The 27,853-nt window shown below is 41.6% G+C and overlaps 1 protein-coding gene across 1 annotated transcript in view; it reads right to left on the minus strand.

Annotated features, from left to right (window-relative positions):
* Positions 1-7,813: 7,813 nt before the first annotated feature.
* The window catches only part of HS3ST5 (heparan sulfate-glucosamine 3-sulfotransferase 5), a 152,918-nt gene continuing 132,878 nt past the window's right edge, over positions 7,814-27,853 (minus strand). The window contains exons 3-4 of the mRNA XM_059399277.1: positions 13,200-13,338; positions 7,814-9,481 (exon numbers count right to left, since the gene is read on the minus strand). Of these exons, the coding sequence (XP_059255260.1) occupies positions 8,551-9,481; positions 13,200-13,306 (1,038 nt within the window). The 5' untranslated portion in view covers positions 13,307-13,338 and the 3' untranslated portion in view covers positions 7,814-8,550. The remainder of the gene's footprint in view (positions 9,482-13,199; positions 13,339-27,853) is intronic.

Raw genomic sequence — 27,853 nt, forward strand, 5'->3', positions numbered from 1 at the left:
AGTAAGTGGACTAGGGGCCTGGGTGGCTCAGTTGGTTAAGTGACTGCCTTCGGCTCAGGTCATGATCCTGGATTTCTGTGCTCCCACAAGTCCTACATCAGGCTCCCTGCTCAGCAGGGAGTCTGCTTCTCCCCCCCCACGCCCCAACCTCTCTCCTCTCATGCTCTCTCCTTCTCAATCTCTCTCTCTCAAATAAATAAAATCTTAAAAAAAAAAAAAAAAGAAAGAAAGAAGTGGCTCCTCTATCATTTGGTTGTTTTACTTGTACATACAGGGCCTTCAATAATAAGTTCAATTAATATAATTCTTTCATTAGTATCTATTAATGATTTTCTAAACATGTCAAAGTAAATAGAAGGAAGTATTTCTCCTGCTCGAAGGCAGGAGCATTATTGTGTATATGTAGATCCCTGTTACTCCCCAGTATTCTGGGGGCTCGTGAACTGTCTACGTCTCATCCGTTATATTGCCCATCATACTGTGTCTGCACATTCCCAGACTAAGATGCATTCACATGCAAAAAGGTAGATGTCAAGTGTCCTTGAAAACAAAACCAAAGAGCTCTATTTCTATTATAATCCCCTAAACAGTGAAACTCAGAGCATGGTTTACTATGACGAACGTGGCAATTAGTTTATTGTTTCTGAAATTCACAATTTTAACTGGTGCTTCATTAAATGTAAAACCTAACAGTTTCATAGAGAACATTTAGAGAGCTGTCTCACGGGTGCCTGGCATGAGAAAGTAGAGAACAGAGTTTGAAGGAAGCCCTTGGTACTTAGCATTTGTATCGTACAGTACATTAAATATATAATGGGCATTTGGGAGCCCAGCAAAAGCCCTCCATGTCCACGGCTGTTTGGTGGGTTGGCCACCAGAGATCTAGTTGCACAGAAGACCTTAGCCTCTCCTGGCAGAGAACCAAACTTAGTCCAGCAGTAAAGCCTCCATCGTCATAATGAAAGAGGATTTATTCATTCAATCCATAAATCTTTACTGAATACCAATCATTGATTCTAAGTTTAATATGGTAACTATTCTCCAAATTTGTCTTCTGCTCTAGCCTGGCCTTATGGAGAGGGTGATTCTGAACATTGGAATGGGAAGAGATGCTTTGCTTGTATCTCCATAGGAAGGTTTAGGTACTTTTTAAGAGGCAGTAAAATAGGAGATTAGAAGGATACCCCCTCACATACATTCATACACTGGGGATGTGGAGGGTATGCAACACTGACTGGGGTAGCCACAATGCCCTGCGAAGTTGGCTGAGGTGCTGAGTGAGAGAGAGCCATAACTGACAGGTGCTCTGTGGTGTGGGCTGGCTTGTTCGTCAGCAGAGCTAAGACACTCTTGAGGACCTCTGGGGATGCTTTGAGAGCACGTTGCAGGGGCTGGGACCCATGTCGGGCATAAGCCAGCCAAAGAGATTGTTATTCATTATTTTCACATAAAATAAAAATTAATTATTTTCACATAAAAAATTAAAAACATTTTTTAAAGCTTTTATTTATTTGTCACAGAGAGAGAGCACAAGCAGGGGGAGCAGCAGGCAGAGGGAGAAGCAGGCTTCCCACTGACCAAGGAGCCTGATGTGGGGCTCGATCCCAGGACCTTGAGATCATGACCTGAGCCAAAGCCGAAGGCAAACGCTTAACCCACTGAGCCACCCAGGTGTCCCCGCATAAAGAATTTTAGGTTATTTCTCCAAATATTTCAAAGACATTGTTTGAAGGAGAACTTGAAAAGATTAAAGTGACTTTTTTGAAGACGATCCTAGTCACCAATAATTTGGCCAATTTAACATACTGTTCAAAATGAGGGTTTGTGTGGCTGAATTCAGCTGGTTAGTGTGTGTGTATAAACACAGATGACACTCAGTGTGAGTTTCCTCCCTTTGTAGTCTTTCCCCTGAGGGGGCCGCGGATGAAAAGCCAAGCACTGGGGCTATTCTGTCCTTGTGATTCTGACCACTCCCCTCAAATGCCATTTGCCTCCTTTGCTGTTTGAACCTTTAGCACAGAGTTCCCAAAGACATGCCCCCTACCCCCCCCCCCCCCCCCCGCGAGTTGTCAATTCCACGAAACTGGCAAAGGAAGGAGACTCCAGACAGCTTAAATGGCTCTGGCAAAGAGAGGGGAAGTGGTGGGATCTTTTGGAAACAAATGACACTCTATAAATTAGAAAATTGCTTCATAGATAGGAGGTTAACAAAAATCTTCCCCAGGGTGGGAGATTTCGTTCTGTGTCCCTATGAATTTCACACCATTTTTTACATTAGTGCCTCAAACACAACAGCTACAGATAATAATGCCAAGTAAACATGTTGTTCTTAAATTTATCTTTCAATTTAATTGTGCTTTCAGAGAAACTTGATACAGTTCAGGTGGAAGACTCAAGGCGGTGATCAAGCCAAAGTAACGCGATAATCACATGGGGAGGAGACACTGTTCCAGAACTGCTGAGAATCACAGCCATGCACACGTGTGTCCATGCACATGCACACGGTCGTGGCGTGAATAATTCTTCCTGTGTGAGCACCTGCCGTATCCTCGAATTAGCAAGACATATGTCTACCATTAATACTTCTTATGTTCGACGTAACGACGCTTTAATTAGGCAAGTTGTATTCTTTTATCAAAGTATTTGTTTCCAGATCAGTTGATGTGAAATATGAATTTATTGAGTTTTTCTTTTCTTTATGCATATTCACTTTGTTTGGCTGGACTGTGACACCTTTGGAATGGAATTTTTAAAAGGCAGCTGTGCAAATTTGATAGGTAATCGCTAACAAAAGAATGGTTTTGATTATTCCCATAATGAACCATTATCATTAGCTTCTTTCAACAAGCTTACAAATACAAATATGCCCATACATATTACATGTGTAATAAATGTGAGTACATTTTAATTTTAATGCTAATTCATATTTTTATACAGACTCAATACATGTTACTATTCAAGGTTGATTAAGTACAAGAGGGAGGAAATGCAGCCAATAAAACAAGATTAGAAAGAGATTAGAAACAAATTTTAATTAGAAAATCACCACCTCAAATCCTTTTAGGAAGTAGGCAGACATAAATAATAAAGGGAACCATTTAGAAACTTCCTAACAAGTAGTCCCAGGCTGGAATTCTGGAGGGCAACTTTCTGGTCACTCCTCTAACGCTAGCTTTTTCTAGTGACCTTTAGTCATTGTTTGCTAGATCTTTCAGGAGCTGGGAACATATTAGGTAATCAATAAGTGCCTTTGAATTTCATTAATCCCAGGAGAAAGGATCTCAGCTCTTTGTTTTCTTTACAGGATAATTTTTGAGGCCATTTGGAGGAGGTCCTGGGACCAATATGAAAAAGACCCAAGTCTCCCGGCTCTGAGCTTTGGAGACTTTGGATATTCTGGATCAAGGCTAGATTCTGTGGACTTATGAAAAGACTGGAAATATTTTCTCTTTCTAGTATACTAACCTTAATGTTAAAGATACTGTTACATAATGTATACCTTATCATAAGGTTCTCTGCGAGTTACCATTAAGCTGTTTTTGTACCCTTTGAGCTTCAGGGGGATGTCCCAGATGGATTGAGGTTTGCTCTGGTTTTTATTACCAGGGAATTGTCCCCTCAAGGGTCACTCTGCTTGCATTTGCCCTTGGGAACTTGCAAGGGGGCCCCTGTCCTTCAGGACTTCTGCTTGCTTTGTTTGGAAATGCCCTTTGGGACTGATGCCTGCTGCTCTATTACCCTGTGAAGACAAAGGAGCATCAGCTGTATAAACATGCCAGCACTTTGGAGAGGACTCTGCTTCTCCTTATTTTGTGATTGTTTTCTACAGCTGCTGTACCAAATCACTGCAAGTCAGTCGTTTAAAAAGACACAAACTTGTTCTGACATTTCTGTCGGTCTAGCAATCCAACACAAGCTCCGTTGGGCTAAAATTAAGGTGTTGGCAGGTGTTCCTTTCTGGAGGGTCTAGGGGCAATCCATTTCCTTGCCTTTTCGAGCTTCTAAAGGCAGCCCACGTTCCTGGGCTCACGGCTCCCTCCCTGTATCGTCCAAGCCAGTAATGCTGCATCTGTCTGAAAAGGACAGGAGAAGCAGAATTCTGTGCACTCGGAAATGTTGGAGGTGAGCCTGCTCTTTATAAAGTTACCAGGCTACGGGGAAGCCTTCCCCTTCGAGGCGGACTGCTGTTAAAGTGGGGGTGGCATGTGTGTTTAGAAACAATAGCCCTTTCACCAACGGTTCCCCAAGACCTGGTAGACAGACATGGTTCATGGACTCAGGAGGGATAGAAGGAGGCCTGTCAGGTACCAAGTCTGCTGCTGCTGACGTGTTGTACCTGAAAGAGTGTTTCTTCTCAGCTGAGCTGCCTGTACATAACAGACACTCGTTCTTTGGGTTACCAGTCAGGGGCTTTCTATGGGAATGCATACTGTCGTCTGCTCACTTCTGCCTCTTCTGCTCCCCACCCCATTTTGAATTATTATTAAATAGCACTCTTATTCCTAAAAGGTACCCTAAAATGTCATTGGAAAGAAATCTTTGAAAGTGCATTCGCATTTGTATTTGTAACATGTGTAATAAGACACCCTTGATTAGAACCTTACCGAATGACCCTATTTGGGCCTAAATTTCATCCTTGGCTTCGCTGTAAAGGCTTCCTATGAAAATTGATAAACAGATGTTAGAGGGCCTGAGCAACTTGCTTAAGAGAACGGACTGTTTTGAAATGCTTGAGGAACACCAATTTAGAAAAAAAAAAATTATGCCAATCGAGAGGCTTTTATTCCATAAAGCGGATGCAATTAGATATTTTTCAATATATTGTTAGGGTAGTTTTGCGGCTCATCCACTTGGGAATAATTGCAATGCGTTTGCTTGAAGATATTCTATATTTTCACCTTGTTAGCCCCAGTTGCTAGGATTTTGCCGTATTTAGTCATTTTTAGGGGGAATGTTTTCGGCGAAGTTTTCTTTTTTGCTTACACTGTGGACTGTTCTCCTGAGCAGAGAATGGCTGCTGAGTGTGCCGAAAGAGTACAAGAGACTTCAGCAGGAAGACACTATTTACGATCATTTGAAATTCTCCATCCCTGGGAAATTCTCAAATCAGGCTTATGGAAGCAATCCAATTTGGCTAACTGCTAATTGGAGAAAGCAAACGCTTACTGGCAGGACTGGCATGTGGACTTCCCTTGTCCTGGGTTCCCACCTTCCCTTAGCAGCAACATGCCCCCCCACCCCCACCCCTACCCCGGGCCCGGGTAATGCTCCTCAGAGGCCCATCTACCAGGTGCAGCGCCCAACAGTGCTCTCGTGAGGCCCTGTCAACCTTGCAGCAATCAGTGAGGGTTCTTGCTGGTCTCGCCACGTGAAAGGTGCCAAGTCTAAGATCAGATGTGATTATGATGGTTCACACGCCTTTGCTTTCTCATACACAAGTAAGGACCCTAATGTCTTAGGTGTTTCCTGTATGGCAGTGAGGTTAGTAGGGAAAGTGAGTGTTTTCATCAACGGAGGGCTTCTGGGAGGTGATTTTGGGTTGAGTGGGGACAGACTTGGAACTGGGGATGTGTGCCTCTGGGTCTGTAGGTCTCTTTTTCTCTCTGATCCCTTGGGACTCTCATTCCTGTTTGTGTATTTGTAATCAGAATTCCTTGCCTTCCAAAATGGTGTCATTTCAGCATTTTTGGTCCAGCAGAAACTTCACCATTGCTTAAAGTTTTTTTTTTTTTTTTTTTTTTTTTTCTTTTTTTTTTTTAATTCCCTCTTTGCAGTTAGAACGATGTCACAAAGCCGTATGGTGCCACCAAGCCTCCAGGAGGAACACAGAGATTTCATGATGTAAAAGGAATGACTTATTCAAGAGAGCCCTGGTAGGGCTAAGGTAATGAGCTGAGCATTTCTCTAGAGGTCTGCTGCCTGTTTGGTGACAACAGGAAACATTTTTCTAAACAAGGAGGTTTAAAACCTCCAGTGGAAGTCAGCTACTAAGTTATAGGATTTTTACTTCTATGTTGCTCAGTCAGCAGTGACTGTGGCTGTTTTTTTTTTTTTTTTTTTTTTTTTTCCAGTGCAGTGAAACCTGTTTCCAAAACATCCTTCCAGTCCAGGCCCTCTGATTTAGGCCACTGTGGGGAGGCTCCAAGGTTTAAAGCAATTCTCAAACTTATTCAGGAAGCAGAACTATTGGAAATCACAGACCCTTTTTTTCCTGAGTGTGTTGAAGAAATGTTGGCTTCCTGGGCCAAAAATAACCAATGAGAAAAGTCAGTATAAGTCAAATAGAATCTTTGAATAAACTCGGAGAGACACATTGTTGGAAACTGCAGCAAAATTTAAGAAAAAATGTAGAACATAAAAGATGATCACTGATAAATTTCTATTCATTGTTTTAGAAAAATTTCTCTCATTGCCTTAGGAAAAGGCTGCCATTTATCAGTTTTATTGGTGGAATACTCAGGCTGACTTTAGGAAACACCTGTGTTCCAGTGGGGCATAATTTCACAGTTACTGTTATAATAATGGTACGAGCTACGCAGTGCGCTAGAAAGAGTTCCAATAGAATTGATGATGGCATGTAATTACGACCTCGAGTGTAGTATTCAGAGCTTGCTGACAGTTGAGGCACAAGGAAATCTAATGCTACATTCATTATGTTTGATTTCATTCATGGCTTGAGGGAGAAGGGATTGGCACCTAGACCCGAGACCCTCTCTCCAGAGTCGCTGCATGGTAAGGGAGACGCTGGCCTGTCAGCCTGTGCTGGTGTCACGTCTATTCCATGCTGGGAGAATGGCATCATGGCTAATGGAAACGGGGAAAGATGATCACTAAGGCTGTAGCCTGAGAAGCAATATATACCGACACCAGAGGGGGAAAGGACTATTTATTTAGAAAAGTTCACCATCAAGTCACTGGACAGGAGAAACAACTCATGGAGAAAATCAACACTTACTACAATCAAAAGGGAACCCATTGTAATTCGCTGATTTCTCTAGGCACACTCAAGGTGATGTTGAACAAAACTCCCTCAAACACTCAAACATCTTCTACCGGATAAGTAGCCATGATTGGGAAAAAATCCGTCTTTGGGTTGCTGTTGACATACCTCTTTCCAGGCTTTTCGGAATTATATTTAAGCATGATACAGAATATCTGATATTAGCACACACCCAATTTAGCATTAATTTCTCTGGATGGGAATAGAAGCCATATGTTTACGTTAGTAACAGCACCACTATGTATTTGATCATTTCTGAGCAGACTGATTTTTTTTTTTTCATCTCAAAGAGGGAGTTCTGAGAGTTTGTATTCATTTGTGAAGCATCAGCAGCTTTCAGTACAGACGCCACACAAGTTTCCTAATCTTATTTCATTTAATTTCTCCACTGGTCTGACTCTGATTAGAGGTTCAAATAAAATTGTGATTCTTCTATGCCTTGATTATGTTCAAATATTTCTGTCTCTCTCCTGACACAGCAGCAATTGCATGTAAATTAATTGTTACAAAGTTGTAGCAGAAGAGCTAGTATTCTTTGAGGTGGCTCTATGACTAGATTTCCAGATGGCTGAGTTTTTTTTTTTTTTTTAATATATTCAACCTCACTTCATAAAAACATTTTCACAAGGGTACAGAAATCCAGCGGAGAAGCGTTATCTTTCCAAGCGTGCTCATTCGCACAGGAACAGCTTCGATTTGGGGAGCCAGCAGGGGGCGTGTAAAACAAAACGAGTTAAAAAAAAAAAAAAAAAGGTTGCACATAGAGTAATTTTAATCCATTCCATTTTTAAATACCACGATAAATTTAATTTTCACAATAAATTAAATAGCCATATTCGTTTACAAAATAGAATTACTTAGTGTGAAACCAGTATTTACAACAATATACATTATGTACATGACATTTCTCTTTGTTGACATAGAACATGGAAGTAAAAGGACTTTAACTTTCCAAAGTGTGATTGACATGCTACAAGTGACACCATGGTCTATACGAGAAAACAATAGTGCAAAATCACCACAGGAACTTTGGGACAATGTCAATTTTATGAGATATGACATTCTTTCAAATAATAAGAAAACAGTATTTTCTGTTTTCACGGCACCGATTCAGTAGCTGAACTAAAGAGCCAGCTTTCCCTTCGAAAAGAATGCATAAGTGGGTCCTCTACTTCCCGAAGCTTCACAGCCATTGGTACGTTTTCACACATAATCTTTTGGCTTAACTCTATGAAAATGGCGGGCGACAAATTCTGACTCAAAGGAAGACTAAGCTTTTTGAGAAGAGCTGAAGTCACTTTCCCCCAATACCACCACCTTTTCTTTTTGTAAATAGCTTAAAAGATGCAACTAGTCGGACAGCAAATTAATTTTTGTAACTTTTCAATAGAAAAAGAATTGATCTCATATTTGGTCACACACTGTGTATGTACAAGTATACATGGAAAAAACGACTTGGATAGTTGTGTCTAAGAAAAGTGCATATTTTAATCTAGAGGAGACATTGTGTGTCTCCAGCCACAACACATAGTGTTATAGGACTTACTATTTTAGGGCCAGTTCAATGTCCTCCCAGTGATCTGGTAAAATTTTTGATTGAAAGGGTGAAAAAATTTGCGCAATTTGGTAATGACAGAGGGGTCCACCTCTGGATGAATGCGCCCCTTGCTGCCCGCCAGGCACTTATTAAAGATAATGTTAAATCGCAAACAGTAAAACCCTCTGGTGGCGTTAAAGTATAAATTGTATTGACTTATCCTCGGGGGAAGGTTTAGGAACTTCTCCACGAGCTGAAGTTCTGGCAGAGGTTCCGTGATGAGGCGATCTCCATCGACGATGTGAAATTGCTCAATCGGAAAGTACTTTAACCACCGTTCCAGGTGTTTGGTGTAGATGCTCGTTCTCACGGCCTTGTACTTTGTGTTCACTTCGCAGGTATTGGGGTCTATTGCCAGCTTCTCGAACTTGTAGTACGTTTTATTCTTCCTCTCCTTCCCCTCTAGCACCTGAGTGTAATCCGAAATAGCTCTTGTGGTCGGCTCCCTGACAATGATCAACAACTTGATGGATGAGTTCATTTTGTAGATCCTTTCCGGAACCTCCTCCGTGATAAAATACGCCGGGCTCTTTTCAATGGTGATTTGCTGTGGGTAGGAAAAAGGCATCTTTTTCCTGTACCACTCAATGCCCTTGGCGTAATTCTCATCGTTGTCAAAAAAGTGGATTTCTTGAGAGGCTTTGACCACAGCTGGATGGAGGTTCAGCATCTCCAGCAGGGCCCTGGTGCCTCCTTTCCTCACCCCAATGATAATGGCCTTGGGGAGCTGCTGGACCAGGTCATGAAGGCGAACCTGATCCTTGGAAGCGTTGCCCTTCCGGAACTCGTGCAGCAGGCCACGCTTAAACTGCAGGGCTCGGAGAGGGAATTCGGCCTGGCTGCGGGCTCCGAATCGGCCTTCGATAGGGCAAATGGGCTGTAGCCTGAAAGCAACAGACAGAAGCTTTTAGAAGCTCATGGCGACTAACGTGTCATTTTTCTGCTTCCCGAGTTGGAGTAAGACTTTAAATGCATAAATAAAACCACTGGTTCCCAGCCTGCTGCCATCCATAATGAACATATGTTTGGGAAATTTTATTTTAAGCAACCCAGTATTAAATGGAGCACACAGAATTGATGGGATTATTTTTACTAGTGCTCCTTAAAATTTTTATCCGTCAAGTACTTAATTGACTACAGCGTGTACTTATGTTCGCAGTCCAGGACAGGCAAGTGACACGAGCCATGCTAATAGACTTTTAACAGCTCGCCAGTTAACATCATTTAGGAATCGTGAAAGGCAGAAGAGGAGCTTCTCCAGCTGGGAAGGTGAAGCCTGGCTAGGAGGCCACGTCTTTTGGGTTCCGTGGGGTATGACTTCCTTGCAACTCTGCAGCACTCAGGTGGCTCTTAGAAATCTGAGATCTAATCTAAGAGAGGTCCTGGTCTCAGCCTGTGGCTAGTTGTATCGTCAACCTGCAAAAATCCAATCTTGGGACTTGCTGAACTTTTCGTTCTATGAGAATTCCTGCCATGGGCCTTGGGGACAGCTAGGTGGATGCTGTATTTCTTCTGCCTCTCTCTCTTTCTGTCTAAAGGGGTCGGGATTATGGTTTGACTCCACTGAATGTGAGAACAAACCCACTGCCATCCCCAAGCGCTGTCTCTCACCTCCCCGGCCTGACCAGAGATCAACCAGACCTTGGCAGAGCCAGAAGCTTGGGTCCTCACTGCCAAGCCCAAGGGTATCAGCGACTCAAGCGTAGGAAGGAGGGAATGCAGTGGATGGAGCCAGGAGGGAGGATTTCCACATCAGCGTTGCCCAAAATAATGAACAACCACCACTGCTTTTTTCAGAGAGAAAGGCATGATAACAATCGTAATGATATTAGATTAGAGTTACGGCTTGATTTGGCATGGCCGATGTCTAGGGGTGGTATATGGTGTTTCCTTTTGGGTAACACTCTGGAACCTAGCTGAAATTCATTATAGCTTCCCCAAGTTTATCTGAAAAGGCATTTCAGCCTTCTTGCTAAAGGGTATAAGATTAGTCAAAACGCTGCTAAGCCAATCCTGCAGCTGAAGCTTCTAGCTAATGAGGCTGTCTCTTGCTTTTCCCGAGAGACCTACTCTACCATTCTCATCTTCTGTAATGTTTATAATTAAAGGGAGAAGAGGAAGACTTCGTCATGCCACAGCATTCTACAGAACTGAGGGAAAGGAGTTTGCCCATCTGTCTGGACGTCGATCTATCATAAGGCTTATGGAAAACTGTACTTTATATATTATTTGTTTGTGGTGTTTGTTTTTTTATGCTTTTAGAAACAATTCATGCTCATTGTGAAAAGCGTGAAAATATGGAATCGTATAAAAATGGGAATCACATTTGATATTTTAGGTTAACATGAATTTTGTTTTTACAAATTTGTTAATAAGTATGCTAGAGCTCTACATGGAAGATATAAAAGTAGCAACACATACATAGTCAAAAATATTTTTAAAATTGTGACATGGGGATATGACAAATTCATCTTTTAGCTCTTCTTGGGTAGTTGAGAATTAAGCCCCAGCTCCCCACACCATCCACTGGACGTAAAGGATGGACCTCTCGACAATGCATCTAGAATGATGGTAGTACCATCCTTGGGAGAATTGAGGAAGTAGTCAAATCCTTTTCTCTAAGGACTTAATTCTCTTGCAGAACTCTGGCCAAGAGAGGCTGAAATAGACTACTTCTGTCCTATTAGGGCAGGAAAGACTTTCTCTACTTCTAGAAAGGGCAGTTCCTTCTTTCCTTCCTTCCTCTTTCTACCTTCCACTTTGGGAGCTCAAACCCTGCAGAACAATTGCCTTTTTGACTTCCTAACTCACCATAGGAGAAAATACATTATTACCATTTCTTGAAGAGTAGATTCTGAGCATGGGCCTCAGATATGGAAAGAAACATGGGATCTTAGGACGGGAAGGGGGAGAGCTCAGCCCCTCACCTAGAGAGCAGGTCTTCAGTTACTGAAGGATAGGGAGAAGTAAGTGTGTGCTGATTTCAGATGTAATTTTGTCCATATTCTCAAATGAGAGGTTTTGGGAAAGCCCCAAACCCATCCCATTAGAGAGAAGAGACACCAAGATAAAAATGAAAAGAATCGGGGCGCCTGGGTGGCTCAGTGGGTTAAGCCTCTGCCTTTGGCTCAGGTCATGGTCTCAGGGTTTTGGGATCGAGCCCCACATTGGGCTCTCTGCTCAGTGGGGAGCCTGCTTCCCCTCTCCCTCTGCCTGCCTCTCTGTCTACTTGTGATCTCTGTCAAATAAATAAATAAAGTCTTAAAAAAAAATGAAAAGAATCTTCAACTGAATAACTACTGTGCTAATGATCATTGAATCAATTACTCAATAAAAAGGAAATGACTGGAAGCTAACGAAGCGTGGGGGACGAACTTGACATAAAAGTTCCATTAGGGGCATAGGACAGTGGTGCCCACCTCAAGGCTCTTCACTAATAATCAAGTACCACTTTAAAGAACTACTTAAAGTCAGTGACAAGCTCTGGATTATACCATTTCCCATACTTAGCAACCAGTGAGTGGGAAGTTCACTTAGGAATTTTGAGTTGAAAAGCATCAGACGGATTCACTTTACCAGTCAAACCTAACACTGGCTGAAGGAAAATAAAACCACTGCAATATTATTTGTTAAATAACCTAGTGATAAGATCTATAGATTAGAAAAGGAAAACTGTAAGGAAGATATTTTCATTGTAAGTGTGGCTGGATTTTCATGGAAAATGGGAGTTGAATTCATAGAGAACATACTTCTGTCTTTCCAGTGCAATAATTCATTTTAAAGAGCAAAGAAGGGAGCTTCGCATTTCAGAAATGAACTTTTCTGTCTCTTCCAATCATACCAAATGTGAGACAGTCCAGAGGTACTCAGTGGGAGGGCAGCTGATATTTGCCTGGACTTCTGCAAGTCTAGTATCTCTCAACGGTTTGCTCATTTACAGTCAAGTGCTAGTTCTGTAAATTTCCTTTCCCTGGATTTTCCATTGTTCTCTGGGCAATTACCCTGACCGGCAGCCTCCTCATCTGGTACTTTCAGCTCCTGGAAACCAGACCTAATTTACATAGCTAAAACTCCCCAAGCCTGCAGCCATCTTTCCAAGGCAATGGATTCCAAACTTGATGAGCTCCTCTCCAGGCTCATACACAATCTTAACTCTCACAGTAGCACATTAATTGCTCCCTCATAAACTGCAAAATGAAGATAAATCGCTACAACATCACAATTTTGTGATGGCTAGAGGTCAACAACCAGATGCACACGGACCACACTAAGCTCTACTAAATGACATTTTTACTGTACACGGCTTTATCCCTTCTCTGAAAACAAATGTCAAGGCACACAGAATACAAATGGATCTTAACAAACACCTTGGTTTGAGCAACTTGGAGCCCTTTCTCTTAAAGGCTCAATAAATCAAAATCAATACTGCAGGAAAGCCTGATTCTTGGGAATTTTGAGAGAAGAAAACAAATGGATAGATTTAAGATTATGTCCTAAGGAAGTTAAACCCACTGAGCCACCCAGGCGCCCCTTTGTCCTAAGGAAGTTTAAATCAAGAGACACTTGAAGTCACACGGGCATACAAATGTGTTGATTACCTACCTATCCAAGCTCCCAACTCTGGCGACTAGATACAGCAGACTCCCAACCGCAAGGCTTCCCAGCACGAGCAGCTTCTGTCTGAGCCACGCCTGCTGTTTGAATAGCATGGCCCTCCATCAACCTTCAGGACTTCTGCAGCCTGAGAGACAGGGAGAGAAGGGGGACTCATCAACAATTGTCTCTAATAGGCTCTGTGGTTTGTCACAAAGCCATGGAGGGGGAACACAGGCGATTAAGTGATGCGTCATAGAGAAAAGATCCCATTCTGACCTTGAAAATGTTCAGTTATAGGTATTTACCCAATCTTGCCTTCCTTTTTTCTGGGCCATTGGTATAAGATCAAATGCTAAACTGGGGGGAGGTTACTAACTAGAAAGAACCTGCTGGGCAATTGTCAAAGTGAACTAATGCATATATTATGCTATATATGTACTTCCATGATTTTTTGTTTTGTTCGAACTGTAAAGGGGGTGAGGTCAAAAGCTAGTTCTTTACTCTCCGAGGTCATCAGTGATGACTATCAGGACCTCAGATGTCAGAGGACAGTGGCTCCAAGTAACCTGATGTTGCCCTTTGTCCCCTCTGCTGAGTCCGGGGGTTGGACTGACTGATTCTGGAAACATGCACAAACTAGATTCCCCTGCTGTGTAACCCCCCTGCTGGCTCTCAGTGAATTCACACAGATTTGGTGATATGGGTTTCACTCTTCTATCATGACAAAAGCTTACTGGGAAGCTTTGTACTCTTATTCCTGAAGTAAGGCTGGCTGAGGAGTGTAAAGCTTTACTAGTTCTATTATTAAATTTGGGGGGAAAAATGCAAGCTTCCAATTCAGTCTTTCTCATTACAAAGTAAATCCAATCCTCCTTTCAAGATAAGATTGTTTGTTTCTTATTGAAACTCAAAATAGTAACCTGAGAAGAGGGACTCCTGCAGTGGGCCATGGGTAGAAATTATTTTCTTGCAATGGTATTTCCATGTTTGCTATGTGGAAAGGGATATGCTAGGATTGATTGACTGGTCTATTCATCCACTCATCAGGAGATTACCGACCACCAAGAACATTTCCAGTGATTCTATTAGATTTATGGAGGATTCCAAAAAAGATCCTGAAAGAGTTTTAGCCCTTGAAAAACTAATTATAGGAGCAGAAATCGCAAAACAACCAGAGAACACAACCTAATTCATGATAATATATACATTATTGTTGAGGAAAGAAAATAAAGAAATGGTTGGGGAGGTGAGTTCCATGGGAATGCTTTTTCTGTGGAATATAGTGCATGATCTGGTGAGGAGAGTTTAGGAAGAATCCCAAAGGAGGGAGGTCAGAGAAGCATTTATCCAACAGTCAACAAATATTTATGGAACGTGCCTTATGTGCTAGATTCTCTACCGGGTGCTAAAGAGATAGATGGTGGCCAACATGGGAGTCTGTGGTCTAGTGGAGAAGATGGATATTAAACCAGTAAGCATCAGATTCCCATATGCTTACAAGTTGTACTACCAGAGGAAAATTATAGGAAGTAATGAGAAAGGATAATAGGAGGAAGTGATTCAGTGTTTCCTGAAGAAGTGACACCTTGTCTGACAGCTGAGGATGAGAAGCAAGGAGAGCGGACGAGGCCCAGCGGGTTTCAGGCAGGGGAACCGGCGTGCTCAAAAATACCAACGGGGAAGAAGTCTTGGCTAGTTTGAGAATTTAAGGAAGATGGTGACTGGACACAGGAATTGAGGGGGACAGAGGAAGGGCCAGGAGCCAAGGCAGAGAGGTGGTGATAGAAAGGGTCTTTGCGATACTGGGTGAGCCTGTTGGTTCTGACTGAGCACATCCTGTGTTGTATGTAGGTAATACGGGGAAGAGAAGGAAAAGAGGTATTTCAGGAAATTCTCAGAAAACCCTATGAGTATATTAAGGAGGGCACATATTGCATGGAGCACTGGGTGTTATATACAAACAACGAATCATGGAACACTACATCAAAAACCAACGATATACTGTCGGTGACTAGCATAACATAATAATAATGATGATGATGATGATAAAAAGAAAACTCAATGAAGTTATTTCCACTTTATGAACAGGTAAAGTGAAGCTCAGGCAGTTTTCTCTAACTTGCCCGTGATCACACAACTGGCAGAGGTCACGCAAAGGCAAAGGCAGTAACTTGCACTGTGTGACTCAGGGCTGCCCCGAAAGAGTCAATTTTGTGTCTCAAGGTTAATGTCTAATGTTGAAGTTGGCAGTTGGAGCTACAGGCCATTAGCAGGGGGGCTCTGATCCCTGTTGAAATGCAAAATAAAACTGCTCAGGTCCCCTAGTCATGGTTTCCTCCAGTAGCTCTGTGATCATCCGTGGGGCTGCTTTGATGCCCAGGGCCTCTCTTTCCCTATCTATAAAGTGGGGACAGGCTCTGACCTCCCCACTCTGTAGGCCCACGGTGAAAATGAAGCAAGGCTTCTACCAGGAACATGACTGGACACAGATTTATGGCTATGATACTAACATAAGGGATTGTGTGTTGTCTTTTGTTAGTGTGAATGAATTTCATGTGTATTCACGGTCAGAGAACAAAGAGCTATTATGTAGTTGAAGAAGGCCAGCTACCAATGGGGCAGATGAGAAGAGGAGAGGTAAATGTGCCTGTCCCGTGGCCTTAGGGAGGATCAGCAGCCCCATACAGAGAAGCACCTCAGACGAAGGCTGGGGAAGCCACCTGGCCTCCTCCACTACCGGAACGGAGTGCCCACACTCTCCTGCTTCACACTCTGTGGCACGTTCCCTGGCTCACTGGCGTCCTGGTAGGTCTTTAGCTACAGGTCACCCCGTGTCTAAGGCCGGGGCTACCTCCCAGTTCCCGGAGGCAGGGCCTCTGGGCTGACAGCCCAGTGTGGTCATCTCCAACCGCCTCTGCATTCCCGTGGTGGCGGTCTGGGCAGTCACAGCTGCAGTGAGCCCTCCACTGCTGTAGGTGCTGGATGAGTGTGAGTGGCTGCCTTCGTCCATGGGTATCACGACATCTCCCAGCAATGGGCTAAGCCATGCTCACTGGCTCAGAAGTACCAGAAGGCTAACTGAAGGGTGGTGAGCTTGGAATCGCTCTGCTTTGCTGCATAGGCTCCGGGGTCCCTATGGTAGAGCAGAAACTTCAGAAAAAGCACACCTGCCACCACCTTTAGAGATTCCAACTGGATGGGTCTGGATTAATCTTGCATCATGTTTTGCCTTTTTTTTTTTTTTTTTTTTTACAGTGGAGTGAATGACACACAAACCTCAGTCATAGTCATTTTCTACTTTTTTTTTTTTCCATCTTGAGTCACCAGAGTTTAGCAAAGTCTTTCTCCTTAATTTCTTCTTGTCTTGTCTTAGGGAGAAACTTAATGTCTCCCTTATTTCTTAATATTTGGGGATGCTCGCTTTGTGCATTTCCCATGGCTGGTATAGTCTGATTATTCTTCTCATACAGGTTGTTTTGTCCCTCATCTGTTTTTTGGTTATTTGCTGGATCAAGTCCAATCTCTTCTTGAAAGCACAGGTACTTCCCTCTGAGGGCCCAGCTTGGATGGTCCGCCTCTTTCCTTCTTGTCACTCCCCAACACCTGCCTCTGTGGCCTTCCGGTCAGCTGCTTAACTACTTCTCACACCTCTTCACTCTGATCAGTTTCCTCCAGAATGGGCCCAGAATGGCTTTCCTCCATGTCCTCCTTCAAGACCTCCAGATCCTGTTAATAACTTCCTGGAGAGGGTGATCCTGGTGGATGCGCAACTTGGGGAGAAATCCCAATATGCTGTCCATTAGTGGGTGGGAGTGGGTCGGGTCCGCTGTGTAGATAATTACAAAAATGAAAGGTGACCGCTGGGCTTAGGGATAACACTGGGGAGACATCTGCATGTGGTGGGGAGTGACCGGGGCTATGAAGGCTATGGGGGAAGGAGCCCAAGATTTACAAAAATATCACAACAAGCTATTGAACCTTCTACTGCGATGCACAGGCCATCCGGTAAACAGTAGGTTATGAAACCTTACTGAATATGACTCGACTATTTTTTCTGCCACCCAGGAGGATCTTTCACTGTCAAAAGCACCAATACTCCACCTACAGACCCTCCCATTATGGTAAGTCCAGCTGTCACCGTGGAGGATTTGTTCCATAGGGTAAGCTTTTACTGCCAGTCTAGCTTCCGTTGGATGCCTTAAATAGGCTCACCGGGGAATCTCCAATCATTTGTTTACATCCCCTCTTCTCCTTATGACAGGCCCATGGCACCCTCCAAAGCATCCTCTTGTCAGCTGAGGATGTTGAGGAGAAAAACAGTTTTCGTGGAAGAGCTCGGCTCATGTGAACTAGTCGTCTGCAGTGAGGTGCAAAGACCACTGAATTGGGAGTCAAAGGCCCTAAGTAACATCTTGGTTTAGGTTTACAACGGCAACTCTCCAAATTTTGGTATCCTCATCTGTGCAAAAAAGATAGAAATGTCTATCTCACAGGATTATTATGACATAAGCCTTGAGTAAGACAATGTGGGATAGAACTTTATGAATTAAAAATAATAAAGAACTTTATGAATATTTGGGTACTTTACAAAAATGAAGCATGACAAATATCACCAGGAGGGTGATATATTTGTTCTTGCAGAGCATTTTCAAGAGGAAGAGAATAAAATAAATGCATTCCCACTAACAATATAATTAGATTGTGAAAAATAGAAACATTTTTAATATAAAGAACTTTTTAAAAAAAAAGATTTATTTATTTATTTATTTATTTGACAGACAGAGATCACAAGTAGGCAGAGAGGCAGGCAGAGAGAGGGAAGCAGGCTCCCCACTGAGCAGAGAGCCCGATGTGGGGCCTGATCCCAGGACCCTGGGATCGTGACCTGAGCCGAAGGCAGAGGCTTAACCCACTGAGCCATCCAGGTGCCCCAATTTAAAGAACTTTCAATGGAAACTACTGTTAACTATTAGAATCCTAATACTATATTCTCTCTTCAAAGTGAGATGGCAAAGCTTGGCAAAGCAGAGAGTTACCAAAAACAAAGACAAAAACTCAACATTTACTGTGTTAGGCGGAAATCACTTGGAATTTTTCAGAAATGAAGAGTCCAAGTCAATAGTTTCTAGTAAGTGTCTCTAGGGCACAGGAAGTAAAATCTCATTCTGTTTTGTAGTCAGTCTCAGACCATATACTAAGGGACAGTATCCTAGTAGCCCCTGAATAAACCCTGCTCGGGGAAGACCAAAGGTGCTTGGTTGATCTAACATGCAAGATGCCTCTTTGGTTTCCCAGACCATCATGAAGTGCCTCAGCATCCGGCAGGGCGGGGTCTGAAAAGCTGGGAGTTGTTGGTCATGGTCAGAGCATACAAGCCAAAGAGAAGTCACACCATCCAAGGTTTACCGAAAATAGTGCTAAACTGGGGAGAAAGTTAACTGCTCTTCCAACCCCCAAGTTCCTTTCCTTTAGCTATGCCAGCTTTAATGGATATCTTAATAATCTTTCATCACAGAAAGCATACTGGTAATAGGCAATTTATATAAAATTAAAGTTTTTAAAAAGTTTATTATTTCCTTTTATGAACAAAATAAAGGTTAAAGACCTACAGCGACATTTAAGCCCTCCTTCATCTCCAGTTTTTAATCTCTCAGTGTTTTTCATCTGGTGTGCCAAGAACAGTACAATTACAGTTTCCCTAGATTACTAAAGCTTTAATAGACACTGTATCTTAGCTGAACAAAACAGAGTATCTAAATAACAGAGTACGTGGCCAGAAACGACACATTGTATAGACATCTGGCTGTTTCTTAAAAGCGGCACTAAGCAAAGAGAGAAGTGATTCCCAAGCTGAGACAAAGAAATAAGGGAACTCAAAAATAATAATAATAAAGATAGGTTCAAGTGCTGCTCAAAAGCTTGTAGACATGGTTACCACAAGCCTCTGATAGCAGTAAAAACAGAAACAGTACCAGTGAAGTTCACCAAAAACGACTGAACTCCTGTAGCAGAATTATTCCGAGGAAATCACAACGGTCTGTTGAGTATTAGCTCACGTAGCAGGAGCCTTATGAAGTGGACAGGAACTACACTTACTGGGCAATATGTGCTTACTTTCTTTCACATTTATCATCTCATGTTACACGATGAGACCGTTTAGTATGATCTATTTTATTTTTTCTGATGGAAACCGAAGAGCAGAGAGGTGAGCAGGTCATTTACCCAAAGGCATGTGGCTGGTAACTGCAGAAGGAGAATTTAAATTCACCATGAGCCGATGCCAAAGCATGTGGCCCCTTGATGGCAATGCCACTCGTGGAGCTTTGGATGCTCCCCTGGGAGACTCTTAATAAATACTTGTTTCCTGATTGATGAGAGCCGACAAAACCACTAAGCGCCACCCAGATTACCTGACACCGAACCTTGAAGGAGGAGATGGGGAGTTGAGAGAAAGTAAAAGAGGAAAAGAATCCCCATAGCGGGGGACAGGGGACAGGTGACAGGGGACAGGGACATTTTTGGATATTTTGAGCCAGGAAAAACGAAGGGAAAATATTCATAAGTGATGATAATGAAGATGAAAATGAAAGGTGCTATTCCTATGGGAAAATTATGGTTTTAAAACCTTACAAAGTGGTTTTCATATTCACCCTACAATTTCTTTTACTTTGGCTTCTTCTATTGTTTTTGGTTGCTACGCTCCTTATGACTTTTTTTTTTTTTTTAATTTCTTTATAGACTTTTCAGATTTTTTTTTTCTTGGATTGATGGAGAAGTGAGGTCATGTGTCAATATAATGTCCTTGATTATTTCTCTATTTTAGAATGTTTATTTATTTGTATAGTTATTCCCAGTATAGTTAACATACAGTGTTATATTCGTTTCAGGTGTACAATATAGTGATTCAACAGTTCCTTTCTCAGTGCTCATGATGATAAGTGTCATCTTAATCAACTTTTTCACCCATTCCCCCCCCCCCCCCCCCCCCACTGTCCACCTTCCCTCTGGTAACCACAACTTTATTCTGTATATTTAAGAATCAATTTTTTGGTTGCCTCTTTGTTTCTCTTGTTTCTTAAATTCCACGTACGAGTGAAATCACATGGTATTTGTCTTTCTCCGAATGATGTTTTTCACTTTATGTTACACTTTCTAGCTCCATCCACATCCTTGTAAATGGCACTATTCATTCATTTTGTGGCTGAGTAATTTTCCATTGTGTGTGTATATATATGCCACTTCTTCTTTACTCATCTGTCTACCAATGGACATTGCAGTTGCTTCCATATCTTAGCTATTGTAAATAATGTTGCAATAAACATAGGAGTGCATATATATTTTCATTTTTTGGGGGGTAAATACCCTGTAGTGAAGTTATTGGATCATATGGTACTTCTATTTTTAATTTTTTGAGGAACCTCCATGAAGATTTTATACAGTGAAGGAAACCATCAATGAAACAAGAATCCAACTTTTCCTACTGAGTGGGAGAAGATATTTGCAAATAATATATCCAATAAGGGGTTAATATCCCAAATAGATAAAGACCTTATACAAGTCAACACCAAAACCCCCAAATAATCCAATTAAAAAGTGGAAAGAATACATGAACAGACATTTTATCCAAAGAAGACATCCAGATGGCCAACAGACACATGAAAAGATGCTCAATATCACTCATCATCAGGGAAATGCAAATCAAAAGGACCATGAAATATCATCTCACACTTGTCAGAATGGTTAAAATCAAAACCATAAGAAATGATAAGTGTGGGCAAGGATGTGAAGGAAAAGGAACCTTAATGCTTTAATGGTGGGAATGCAGCCTGAGGCAGTCACTGTGGAAAAGGTATGGAGGTTCCTCACCACACCATTAAACCAACCAGATCATGGCAACCTCACCTGTCCTCTCCGTAATTTAACAACTGACTTTCCTTTTGATAAATTTTATAGCAGATTATCAAAATAACATTGCTTTTTATTGCAGCTTGATTCAGATTCTTATGTCTGATCTCCATAAGATCTTGGTTGAATCTGTTAGTGACCTCTCGTTATCACCTCATACCCAGCCTACCTTTCTCAGTTCTTCCCCTTTCCATCTCAGTGAATGGCACCCCCTCTGTCCACTGGGTTGCCCAAACTGAAAGCCTTGGAGTTCCTTCTTGACTCCATCTGGCCCTTAACATTCAACCAGTTAGTAAAATTCTACCTCCAAAATACTACTAGTATCGACCTACTTCTCTGCATTGTCATCTGTGATGGCCTTGCTTCAAACCATGTTCTCTTTCCCTTAGAGTATTACGGCCTCCTAAATGGGAGTAATGGTCTCCCCATCATTACTTTTGTTCCTGCCTCAGTTTGTTCTCCCTACTGATGCCAGAGTGGTTTTTCTGAACAGAAATTTGACCATGTTACCCTCAGGCTTAATGCACTTAAAAAAATTTGACAGACGGAGATCACAAGTGGGCAGAGAGGCAAGCAGAGAGAGAGAGAGAGAAGGGGGGTTTCGAGAGCCTGATACAGGGCTCGATCCCAGGACCCTGAGATCATGACCTGAGCCAAAGGCAAAGGCTCTAACCCACTGAGCCACCCAGGCACCCCAAGTTTAATACACTTTAATGTGTCCTTGTCATTTGCCTGGTTTTGAAAGACTCCATGCCCCTTTCCACTGCAGCTCCGCACAACCCCCAACACCTCCATCTACAACCGTTAGCACAGAAAATAATTTATATTTCTTTTCTTATCCTGTCTCATATTTTACTTTTCTCAGTTTCTTTAAAGAAAAAAGAATTGGAAAATCTCTTCCTAATATAACATCAATAGCATCCAGGGATGACCCGTCCATTGGAGTGCCAGGGCTGGTTTGTACTTGGCAAGTCAGTTGTTCATGCCATGATTAAGAGTTACATTATAGGAATTCATTACTAAATAAATTAAAACAAAGGCAATAAATATTTAAAACCCCATTATTTTCCAATTATCATACTACATTTTACTCTTATCTATGCTTTGAGATGAAGTCCACTGTCTCTGTACATTGAAGATACTACTGTGCATCTCTAATTTCACATTCAGTGAATTCATGTTGGTAGCTCAACATTGGACATGGAGGGAGAAAGGAGTTATACAACTGAAACGGACAATTACTAGAAATCATCCCCTTCCCCAAGAGCTGGCTGTTAAGTATTTACCGGCACACCACTGATCGTACTCCATTCATTTTCCTGAGCACGGTCATTAATCAGATCTTTCCCGAGCGCCTGCTGCATGGGCAGTGTGGTACCAGCTGCAGTCAGGGAAAGAGAGGGGGCCTCCCTCTCGCATTCCCCTTCTCTTTTGGCTTCCTCATATTCCTGCTGCTCTGTAGGGGTCCGTTTTCATTTCTGAGGCCCCTTACTGTTTTCCCTTTTCTAGGTCTCTCTCCTCAGCTCTCAGTGCCTCCTCCCAGTGTCTCCCTGCTTCTGCCACAGCCTATGTTCTCTAAAAAACAGAACTTAAAAAAGAATACAGTGCTATTATTTATAGCAACATTGATAACGAAAGAACAGTACAGCAGAAGGTCTTAAAAATCTTAAAACTATTGAACAGATCTATAAAACAATCTATATTGGTTTGTATGCAAGATTATACCGAAAGCTGTCCAGGCTTGGCAGGCTACCATTTTCTTAAATTGCAGTATTATTAACACGCTTCAAAACTCTCCTCCGGGCACCTGGGTTGGCTCAGTCATGCAGCGTCTGCCTTTGGCTCAGGTCATGATCCCAGGGTCCTGGGATGGAGCCCCACATTGGGCTCTCTGCTTCTCCCTCGCCTGCTCCCCTTGCTTGTGTTCCCTCACTGTCTCTCTCTGTCAAATAAATAAATAAATAAAATCTTCAAAACAAAACAAAACAAAACAAAACAAAACAAAACAAAACAAAAACCCCTCTCCTCTTTGTATTATCAGAGATCCCTCTTTCCTTGGACTCTCAGATATTCCTTTCAAGGCAAGAAGGGCTCCACCAAATTCTGACACTAAGATAATCACGTACCTCACTAGTCAACAACACAGGTTTACTGAGCACCTACCACGTGTAAGGCACTGCCGACACCAGGAATAATATAGAGAACAAGAGACACACAGACCATGCCTGTTGTGGTCCTCTAGTCGTCAGGGCCAATTCTTGAGGAAAGTGCAAGGAAACTGCATCTTCCCTTAAACAAGAGCCCAGATCCTCTGAAATGGCAGTGAAGGAAAATTCCCAGGAGCGCAGGGTTGGCGGGACCTCAGAGACTCCTCCCTTTGCCCTAAGACCCACTTTACCAGTGGAATGTTCCTGCCTCCTATCCAAGTTGCAACGGGCAAACCACTCTCTAAAAGGTACTATTCTTCCTTTAACAGGACTCCTTTTCTCAAAACCCTTTGCTGAGTGAAGACTTTACTGAGCGTAGTTAGACCAGACTTGGCCAAATTAAGTGCTTGTGACCAAACAGCGCTAGCATCATGGGTATGTGACTTGTGGGTCTGTATGGGGCTCTGTACTCAGAAGGATGCCATGCTTCTTTTAATGCTCTCTTGCCACAGTCCTGAGATCCTCAATTTCTGAACAAGAGGCCCCACATTGTCGTTTTGTGCTGGGCTGTACAGATCATGTACACAGTGCTGCAGTCCAATCTTCCAGCCTTCAAAGAATAGATCACTTGTGTGTTGACTATAACTCGTTACAGTGGCGCCTCCTTTTTCCAGATGCTTGGCTTCAGGAAGCAGACATTGTCTTAACCCCATCACATAAGAACACCAATCTTTAGGTCATCTTACACAGCTGGGAATTCCACTCCCCTTCACTTCTTTAAGTTCTGTGACTTTTCCTGCGGCCCATATCTTCCCTGGGTCCCCAATACCGAAAATGGTGTCTGCCTTCAGGACACACAAAGCTTTACAGTCCTAAGTGCCATACAAGGATGATGTTCACACACACACACACACACACACACACACACACACACTTACTTACTTGCACTCACAACAGCACAGGGGTTTCATTACAATAGACTAGTGGGGGGAAATCCTGTGAGATGAAGGGGGCAGTATCATCATCGGTAACATACAAATGAGAAAACAAAGAGACTTAAGGACTATAGGCATCTGCTCCTGTCGTGGGCAGAAAATTCTCTCCCCTTCCCCTCCTCCCTTCAAGACAAAACAACAACCACCACAAAATCCCCAAAAAACACTACCTAGGGAGTTCAAACAAAGTTATGCATCTGCTATGCAACTGTGGGTCAATCTTTTAACCTCCCATATCTTGTTTTTGTCACGCAAGAAGGAAAGGGCTTTGAAATGATGAGTTCAGCAATCCCTTCTGGGTCTAAAGTTCTCTTATCTAAAGGATGCCACCAGATGAGCACTAGATGAGTATTCTTATAATGACAGATAAATGGGTAAGGAAGTAAAAACAATTGCAGTGGGGGCGAAATTAGTGCCCGAAGGTAAATTTCAATTTTTCTTATTATCCCCTAGTTTTAAACAGCTTGACCCCTTTCAAGATGGCTACAGCACATTATACTGCCTATTCCTGTGAAAAACAATCCTCTCGTTCTAAGACATGAAATTTCTTTGAAAAGATACGGACACTTAAGAAAGATTCTACTGATTAGCTTTCAATTTGCCCAGCTGTCAGAGAACCCATAGGAATCACATTTTGAAAAAAAATTAACCAAGGGCAGCTGAGGAAAATTGTCATAAAGAATTCGCTTTTCTTCTATTACAATGATCACATAAGAGAGCTGTAATGAGAAAGAAACAAATGAAGAGTCACAAGAACAAGGGCATGGAAGCGGTGTTCTGCGTGTGTCAAGTCGAATGTGGAGATAGGGTGTAGATTAAGAGGAAAATGGACACCATTTGTTAGCAGATTAAGCAGAAAATGTATCAGTCAGGATGCTCATAATTGCTCTATCAAATGACTGAGGAAGCTATTTAGCTCTTTGTTTCTTCAGTTAACCATGAAGGGTCAATGTTAGAAATGAAAAGGAAAAAAGTTGATAAATTATACAGAATGGCGGAGTTTATTACTGCCCTGCGTTTGGTGCTTATCCTCCTGGGAAATACTGCAGGAGCAGCTTTCAGCAAATTCCAAATTTTCAAATGGGTTCTCCATTTCTTCCCTCCATTCAGCTTTTGATATCATGCATACATAATTTATCACACGCAGCTCCCATTATTGTGTTAGCTTGAGTGGTCCTCTGGCTCTCTGTCTGCAGGAAGATACTCATTTTGCATTTGTAATGATCGAACTTAAAAGGAGCCAGTTAATTCTGCTTCTGTTCAGGGGTCTCATTTAGTGGAATAATGTCTTAAGGAAAGAGATGGGAACTGAATTGTATTTTGGCATAGAATTCCGATTACTCTTAATCTCAGTATCTCATTGCTATATGTAACTAATGTTTATGGAAGAAGAGTGTCTTTCCCCTGAAAGTTTCTTTTCGGTTCATTAAATAGTTGTTGAAGTTTAGTAAATTGTCCTGCTGGTGAGTTTAGAAGTAGAATCTTTCCTTCTCTAATCTAGTGTTTATACAGAGAAGTGTGAGTTGGAGAGGTAACAAGTATACTGGTATTTAAGTTAATATAGCATGGTCCAAGCAGCTCATTCCAGTAATTTAGGCTCATGCTGTTAAAAAGATGAAGTTCACTGGACAAGCTCTTCCCTCTGCCTTTCATAGCTAATGTCAATTTTATAGTAATATTAGTTCTACTTATTACCTCCCCCACTTCCCGCCCAGGAAAATCAAGTGTAATAGTCACTACCAGACAGAAGGTTATTTTTCAAATCTTATTTCCATTCTCACAAATGTTCTGCTTTTGGTGAAGATCAAATAAATGATGTCATTTTGAAAAAGATTTTATTTTATTTATTTATTTAAGATTTTATTTTATTTTATTTTATTTATCTCTGCTGAGCAGAGACCCTGATGCGGGGCTCGATCCCAGGACCCTGAGATCATGACCTGACCTGAAGGCAGAGGCTTAAACCACTGAGCCACCCAGGTGCCCCAGAAATGATGTCTTTTAAAGTCATAAATAAATTAGAAGTATGGTGGTATTTTTATCATTAATTTTTAAATTTTTTTATTAACATATAATGTATCATTAATTTTTTATTTGATTGGCATTCTCATTATCCCTTCTCTGCAGTGACTTTTTCCTCTTTTAATCTCTGTAACGCTGCCATACGTTTCTTTTATAGTGACTGAAAATGATGCTGATTTAACATTAAACATTTTAAGTGAAGAATTAAACCATTAGTAGACTGATTATACATAAATATGAATGTACACGTTTAAGTTACCAAGTTAGACTCAGAAAATTCAACAAGTTTAATGTAAAATTTAGAGAAATTTGAATGGATACAACTTCCTGAAACCTTTACAGAAAGAGTTCCTATTCTCCACTAAATCATCATAAAAGCACAATCCATAATACTACTATCCACTTGTGTTGCATTTTACAGATTTTAAAGTTATAGTTTAAACATTATTTTATTGGATTTTTACAACAAAGACATGAGGGACAACAATACCTACTTACTTCTCCACTCTATAGATGAGAAAACCAATGCCCAGATCAGGTCTGGTACCCATGTCCACCCAGCTAAGGACTGGCAGAGGTCAAAATAAAATATAGCTGTATTGAACTTCAGTGTTGGTGCTGGGAAAATGCACCCTCTTTCTATGAAGATGTGGCATTAATTTTAGTATCAAGACCTGATGTTCACTCATTAGTGCAAATTTAATCACTGGATGTTACAGGTTTTGAAAGAGTGCTACAGTAATTTTTGTTTAAGTATATGACTTGGATAAAAGGAAAGAGATATAAGGTAATTTGTGATGAACAAGTGTTAATATTCTTCCTGTGTCTCTCTGGTTGGATCATCAATTCCTCAGAAAAATATCTCGGTAGGAGAAATATTATAGTAGACTCATCAAGAATAGAAAAAGAGGAAATAAACCAGCTAATTCCTGAGTATAATAGTCATCATGTCAATTGTGAATTTAGAACATTAAATCCAATCACCTTCTCCCAACTAGTATGTATATTTTTGGTCAGGATTTTCATTCTAGCCTGATTCCTTAACCCCTTATAAATTGCACAATATTTTCATTATTACTGTTTTGCACAATTATTGTTGGTTTAGATTTATCTACATTTCTTTTATCCTCAGACACTATTCTTTTTAATTGTTATCAACTTTATTGAGATATAATTCACATACCATGCAATCCACCCATTTAAAAGTATAAATTCAATGGATTTTAGTACATTCAGACTCGTGCAACCACACCACAAGCAATTTTACAACATTTTCCCCACCCTGAAAAGAAACACTGCCTTTGAGTAGCCCCCTCCCCATCTCTCCCCCAGCCCGAGGCAACCCCTCATCCCCCTTTTGCCTTAGTCTACCTTCTTGCATCTCATTTTCCTTTTGCCAGAAGTACAAGTTCCTCCCATTCAGCAAATAAACATTGTGACATTTCATATTCATTGCAGAAATACCTTCCTCCATTTTTCCTTCCCAAAGGGAAAAACAGGAAGTATTTCTTTCTTTCTTTTATATGTTTACTCTTTTATATGTTTATATGTTTACTCCCTTAGTGATCTAAGGATTTTTTAGTTGTTGAAT

This window comes from Mustela nigripes, chromosome 5, assembly GCF_022355385.1.
Source record: "Mustela nigripes isolate SB6536 chromosome 5, MUSNIG.SB6536, whole genome shotgun sequence".
NCBI classification, from domain to species: domain Eukaryota; kingdom Metazoa; phylum Chordata; class Mammalia; order Carnivora; family Mustelidae; genus Mustela; species Mustela nigripes.